Source organism: Neomonachus schauinslandi, chromosome 10 (assembly GCF_002201575.2).
Source record: "Neomonachus schauinslandi chromosome 10, ASM220157v2, whole genome shotgun sequence".
NCBI classification, from domain to species: domain Eukaryota; kingdom Metazoa; phylum Chordata; class Mammalia; order Carnivora; family Phocidae; genus Neomonachus; species Neomonachus schauinslandi.
Genome location: NC_058412.1, coordinates 53,398,983 through 53,406,230, shown reverse-complemented (window position 1 = coordinate 53,406,230; position 7,248 = coordinate 53,398,983). Strand labels below are relative to the sequence as shown.

The 7,248-nt window shown below is 36.7% G+C and overlaps 1 protein-coding gene across 1 annotated transcript in view; it reads right to left on the bottom strand.

Annotated features, from left to right (window-relative positions):
• PPP3R1 (protein phosphatase 3 regulatory subunit B, alpha) overlaps window positions 1-7,248 on the bottom strand; it is a 69,870-nt gene that overhangs the window by 12,573 nt on the left and 50,049 nt on the right. Inside the window, exons 3-4 of the mRNA XM_021699135.1 lie at window positions 1,770-1,946; window positions 770-829 (exon numbers count right to left, since the gene is read on the bottom strand). Coding sequence (XP_021554810.1) covers window positions 770-829; window positions 1,770-1,946 — 237 coding nt within the window. The remainder of the gene's footprint in view (window positions 1-769; window positions 830-1,769; window positions 1,947-7,248) is intronic.

Sequence of the window (7,248 nt, the reverse complement as noted above, 5' to 3'; positions counted from 1 at the left end):
CTCTCTCGCAAAAAAAAAAAATTTTAAAAAAAAAAAAAAAAAAAAAGAGTGCTTGGCCAATTAATGTACCTAAGGGTTAAGTTATTTAACCTTGCTAAGCTTCAGTTTCTACACATAAAATTGGGACTAATAACAGTTCCACCCTCCCAGGTTCTTTAGAGTACTTTATGATGACAAATATACATGTGAATTGCTTAGAATAGTGTCTGAAACGTGGCAAAAGCTCAATAAATGATAGCAATTGCTATTACTATTATTCTCATTTATATTAAGTGTTCATTTACAAAGGATGTCTGCATATATCCTGTGCCTCAGAGAACTGTTACTGAATAAAATGTCTCTCTAGTTAAGAACTGAACACCTTAAAAAGGTATCAGATGTTCACTGTAATAGAGGCTGTGTACATAAACCAAAATAGTAGACATCTGGCTAAATAGGCGTATAAACTAAGTTTACCTAATCACAGAACATTTCTTCACACTTTCATGAAAAAATCTCTTACCCAAGACACATAGTTTTTACATAGCTGTTTTCAGTACAAGGAAATTGTTTTGTTTCTATCCAACTAAAAAGCAACCATGACACATTGTTTTTAAAAACTACTAGTTGTAAATGTCCTAAAAGGACTTTCTCCAGAATATAAAATTGCTGTTATATATATTAGGGATCTAGAATACCCTTTTCGAATATCTTAAAAGGAGGTTATAATGTAGTATAGGGTAGTAGTGGCGGAAGAGGGAGAATGAACTCATTGAAGAAAAATACTTACACCTCAACTTCTGTTCCTTATCTCCTTTGACACTGAACTGAGAGACTCCCTCAATGAATTCTGAATAAGAATAGAAAGTGTTTACAAATCAGAAGTTTCTATTTTTTAGGTAGAAAAATACATACTCCCCCCCCACACAAACTCACAGATCCACAAAAGGATGTTTCCTTGCTGCAAAGGAAAATATTACTAAGCAGTGTTTTAAACTGGAAATGCCATATTTGAAACTTCAACAAGGATCTATATATTATTTTTTTAAAATCTGAACTTGGAGTTCTCTAAGGTCAAATCAATTTGAACAAAATTTATTATGTAATACTGAGCTTACCACTAAGAGACACACTTCTTTAAGCTATTTCTTTCTTTTCGGAATGTAACTCTAAAAGGGGGGCTCTTAAAAAAAAAAAATCAAGCCTCATGTCAGGCTCTCTGCTCAGTGGGGAGTCTGCTTCTCCCTCTCCTCTGTGCTCTCTCTCAAGCAAATAAATAAAATCTTTAAAAAAATAAATAAAAACATCATGGCTCACCTGGCTGGCTCAATAGGTAGCACATGTGACTTATGGTCTCGAGGTTAAGTTTGAGCCCCCACACTGGGTGTAGAGATTACTTAAAAACAAAATTTTAAAAAAAGAAAAGTATTGGGGCAACTGGGTGGCTCAGTTGTTAAGTGTCTGCCTTGGGCTCAGGTCATGTTCCCAGGGTCCTGGGATGGAGCCCCATGTCGGACTCCCAGCTCAGTGGGGAGCCTGCTTCTCCCTCTCCCTCAGCCACTCCCCCTGCTTGTGCTCTCTCACTCTGTCAAATAAAATCTTTAAAAAATGAAACAGTAAAAGATGTCTTAGTTCATTAAGGTTCATATACCCCAGATTTTGAGAATTTAACAATCTATTATATGATCACCAATAAACATTTTTAAAAAACTAAATGTCATTTTAATACAGAAAACTAAGATTAGTCATAGATTACATAATTTGTTAAATTTAAAAAACTACTTTCTTACCTTTAAAGTCTACTTCTCCATTTCCATCTGTGTCAAATATATCTATTACTCGCTGTACTAAAGGATTCTGTTGTAACTCAGGCAGAGACATGAACTCTTCCACACTCAAAGAACCCGAATTGTCCAAGTCGAGCTTCTTAAATCTCTTTCCTAGCCTTTTAATTTCATCAGCATCAACTAAAAGCAAACCAAAAGAGGTAGCAAGATTTACAAATGATTTTATGAAAATAATAGGGAAAAAAATCCAGCAGTTAATCAACAGTTTAATTTCTAGTTTAATGAAAAGTTACATAATACTATTGGTTAATTCCTTATAACAGAGAAAGTCATATTTTTATTTGGTTACCTTTTTGTTTGCCTGCCCCTGCCATAACATAAAACTGACTGTATACTGCACCAAGATACTACAGGATTACAATGGTAAGCCGATCATGGAAGTCAGGTGATTCCTACTAGGCAGGCTAAATCTCTATTCTGTACACCAAAGCACCTTTTCACTTATTTTTTAAAGTTTATTTCTAATAGTTCATGGTTTGAACATGGTTCAAAATTCAAGGCCTCCCTCCTATCCCACCCTGTAGACATCCAATTCCCCTCCCAAGGGACAGTGTTGCCAGTTTCTTGAATACTTCTTAGCAAGGATGAGCGAATCAAACACAAGCCTTCACATTTTTTAACCAAAAGAACCACAGCTAACAAAATTCACTTTTCAATGCTTTAAAGAAAAACAAGGGCGCCTGGGTGGCTCAGTCGTTAAGCGTCTGCCTTCGGCTCAGGTCATGATCCCAGGGTCCTGGGATCGAGTCCCACATCGGGCTCCTTGCTCGGCAGGAAGCCTGCTTCTCCCTCTCCCACTCCCCCTGCTTGTGTTCCTGATCTCACTATCTCTCTCTCTGTCAAATAAATAAATAAAAATCTTTAAAAAAATAAAGAAAGAAAAATAAAGAAAAACAAGTGTTTGCATTAGTTTGTAATTACTCTATAAAAGTTCATTATCAGGTCTCTTAGCATATATATTCTTGAAAAAGATAATTTTCTTCTAAATTACATTACTGTTTTCATTCCTTTAAGAAATCAGACTAATTCATACAAATAATTTTAATCATTGATAGCAGAAATACAAATATATTAAAAACCATAACTTCCTAGAAGAAAATCTTTTTTAAAAAAGTAAGTCAAATGTTATGCAGCCCAAGAGTATATACATGTATTAAAGCCCACAATATTAGAGACTGAGACTGCAAACTGTTGTTGAAAATTCAAATATATGGCATTCTCATTAAAAGAACTTAAAAGTTAAAGAATAGATTTTTTAAATATAAAATTATCTTAAAATGGAATAAAAACTATGCAAGTACAGACTGTACAACTACCATCTGCTGCTCTGATATGAAGTAGTTCATATGCAATTGGTAAAGGGAGTCGTGTCAATCAGTAGAGCACAGAAATGTCGCTGGTGCAGACAGACTTTTCCTAGTATGTTATGAAGGAAGGGAAAAGGACCAAGTTTTCTCAAAATAAAGACCAAGTCTTGATAAAATAAGAAAATCTTAACAAAAAAAGATGAAAACAAACAAATGCCTTTAGAGAAAACAACAGCAAGTTTAGTGGCTTCAAAAACCTCAAGGCTTTCCAACATTGTTATCTGGTGAAAAGTACTGGTAACATGAACAGCTGCAAAAGTACTTCCTCATCTCTCCACCTCCGCCTCTCCCCACCACGGAGCCTCAAAACACAATTAACAAAGGTGACTATACCCTGGCTCATTATTTAATTTTTACAAAATTAGTTTCTGCTGAAGCAGATGTCCTCAAGGACCTTGAGGAAAATCCAAAATAGGAAGCACAAGTCCTAGTTTAAGGCTAATAAATGAATTGCTATGGTGCTTAATACAAATGCCAGAGGTTATTTGTGCTAAAATTTTTTTAAGATTTTATTTATTCATTTGAGACACAGATACAGAGAGAGAGAGAGAGCGCACGAGCAGGGGGAGAGGCAGAGGGAGGAGGAGGAGAGGGAGAAGCAGGCTCCCAGCTGAGTCAGGAGCCCAATGCGGAGCTCCATCCCAGGACCCCGGGATCATGACCTGAGCCGAAGGCAGACGCTTCACCATCTAAGCCACCCAGGCACCCCTGTACTAAAATTTTTAAGATCCTAATAGTTTTTCTAAGCACTCTGTTAACAAAGCTGCAAAGTGGTCTATCCAATCCATACTTTCCCCAGACGTGATTTTTGCAACATGTGAGGTTTGCAAGAATACATACATTTTACTATAACAGAAATGCCTTTCTTAATGATTCATCTAAACACTGCTTCCAACAGCAAAATACACATCTCATAAACACATCAACTGCAAAGAGCCTTTTAATCCCTCTATTAAAGAGTATTCCTTCTTTAGTGAACAGATGTTAAAAGCAAACTGTTTAAATAAACCTTATTTTCTAATTTTCTGTGATGAACCTGGATACCCTTACTCTTGGGAGGAAAAAAAAAAACTTAATTGTAATTCCCTAAAATGTTTTTATTTATTTACATGTCTCCTGTGCCACCTCACACCAGAGACCACAACTCTTCATTGTTCTTCTGTACACTGCATATAAAAGGTGCTCAATAAATGTTTTAAATGAGTATTCTAAGAATTTCAGCTTTAAAACTTACTGATCAAAATGCCATCAAAATTTAGAGTAAAATTACTAATCCAATCAGACACCAATTAGCAAACCTTTCAGAACAGTTTCTCCAAGTTCATAAATTTTGCTGAAAACTACTCTCCCCTCTCTACATACCAAGGATGAGTTAACTACTTTTTTCTGGTAATCTTCAGTTTTGCCTTAGTTTACAACCACAAACCAGAAAAGGTGATGAGGAAATTGAACATAACAGATCACTAAAGTACATCACAAGTGGAAAAGGAAAGGCATGTGTCCACCAGCTCTAGAGAGTATCATTAATTGGAAAGAGCAAAGGCCAAAATGTAGCATACTTACGGGCACTTAGATTCCATTTACTAAGGCTGGGACATAAAGTTAACAGTTTATCAAGTCACATTATTAAACTGAAACTGAGGTGAAGGATTATTTTAATTGCCTAGAAAACCCCACTAATCCAGAAGACGGCATTCCAGTCTTGACAAATGAATAACAAATATTAAGAATAATAAAGATAAATCATAAACCATCAAATAAATAGACTTAACACTGCCAACAGTAATCTTTCTAAAAGGCACATTCAGCCAAATTGCTAGCTCTTGTGCTTACAAATTTGTAGTGGCTTCCTAATACAATCAGGATAAAAAATCTAGAGCCCTTGACAATATTTAGCCTCAATTTAAATTTCCATCCTTCTCTTCCCCTATTATCTTTACCTTAGCTACAATGCTCTCGGCACAGTTGTTCAGATAGCATAAAATTCATGCCTCCATTTCCTTATATACCCTCTACTGGAATGTCCTTCCCTCAACTCTCCATTTAGGAGACCCCTATCAATTCTTCTCTGATTTAAAAAAGGGGGGGGGGATACTAACTGTAATCCTGTAGTTATTAAGTATCACTAATTCATTCTCTGGCAAAAGCCCTTAAAGCAACCTTTAAAACCATTTTCTGTCTTTTGCTTTAAATATCTTATGAAATACTATAAAACAGTTGATACCTATTCTGGATGAGTAGTTACAACTTTCCTCAAAGCCAAAGCAATGTGCCAGCGATCCCCCTTTAACAATAATTGGCTTTTTTAAAAGCCCCTGAAGTAAGGCCTGGAGGGAGTGAGCTCTATCTAAATCTTCTATTCACCACCATTCTCACACATCCCTTGCAGCGGACACTCACCCTGAGATTCTTTAAGAAACCAGTTTAATCTGAAAGAAGGCATTATCTATTCTCCAGCCACCCATTTATTTCCTCCTTTCTGTCCCTTCCTTCCTGCTTACCCCACAGTGGTAAGACACAAACTACCCAGTATTTACTATCTAGTTGAGGCTAGCTGAACAACTGGAGGACTCTACCTAATTAATTACAGTATTTTTAAATGGTTAGCCTAGAAGGCAAAGCCATAATTATTTTTTAAAGCCAAGATCGAAGAAAGCTGGTTTTCAAAAACAAATGGCAAAAATAGCTATTTTAGGTGTGGAACAGAGTGATCTGTGTGGTCTTTCCTGTCACCAGAGAAGCAGTTACTCAGCATGTTCACTTGCCAGCACTGCAGAGCAGATGTGCTGCAGGATTAAACGTATGCTCAAGTATGAAATGGCATCGCAGTTCTTGAAATACGGGCATTTACCAATCTCCTACAAATTAGGCACAGATCTCTGAAAGAGATTAAACCCCTTGTGGTAATACCTCTAAATGTTTCAGATCTGCACTTAGTACAAGTTAAATATTAAAGAACAAATTCCAATTTTGGGTACCAACTTTCATCAAAGATTTTTTCTACTGCTTAGGATCATACTCCCTTAAAACAGATGGACAAGGGGAAAAAAAACAAACTTCACCCTCTTGACTCATCTTGTGACTCAGAGATACTCGTTTTCATATATTTTGCCAAGTTAAAACATGTTATTTTTCTACTTTTTGTAAGGATACCTTTGGAAAGATTATCACTTTTAATAGTTGAAAATGCCCACCTATTCAATTTATGTTATACAAAGTACTAAAATAAAGAATCTTATTAAGTCATATACATCATTCTCTAAAATTTAAGCAGGACATTAAAAAGTTGGATCTTTTCGTCAGAGTTTATGAAATATGAAGTTATTAATAAGGAACTGATGGACTGCTAACACTGAAAACACCAAATTAAACTGCTGAGACCTTACCCAGATCAATGCACCCTGACTATACTCAGGATAAAAGGTAAAATTAATGAGGGAACAGTAGGCAAGCTGAGGACAAAGCAGAAGCTGATACCCACCCCCCCCATGGGATATATATATATATGACATTCCTCAGGCACTCCTGGCTGCCCTAAAGGAAAAACAAATAGTTAACTTGTAGAGACCACAATCCTGCAAGACCTTGGTCTCCCTCAGTTTACTTACAAAAGCCTTAGCAATAGGTTCCAGAAGGGAATATAAATACAATTAAATGTCTTTATAACCTGCAGCCTATTGACAGATACTTGGAAGTGGTCAGAGTGTAATGTTCCTCCAGGAAGTTCCCAACTATCTTAATGTTAATGCCTTATTAAAGGGGTAAACAACCTTAACTTGACAATGGCAAGGCCTCCGGTACTGTGAGTATTCTTTAGCATATGAAAGTTCTTTCAAAAACCTCCTTTTTCCTTATCTCCCCCAACCCCATAGTATATAATCAGCCACCCCACACAACCCCGGTGCAGCAGCTCTTACTGCCCACGGGTCCTGTCCCCGTGCTTTAATAAACCACCATTTTAGGGGCGCCTGGGTGGCTCAATAGTTAAGCATCTGCCTTCACCTCGGGTCATGATCCCAGGATCCTGGCATCGGGGCTCCCTGCTCTGCGGGAAG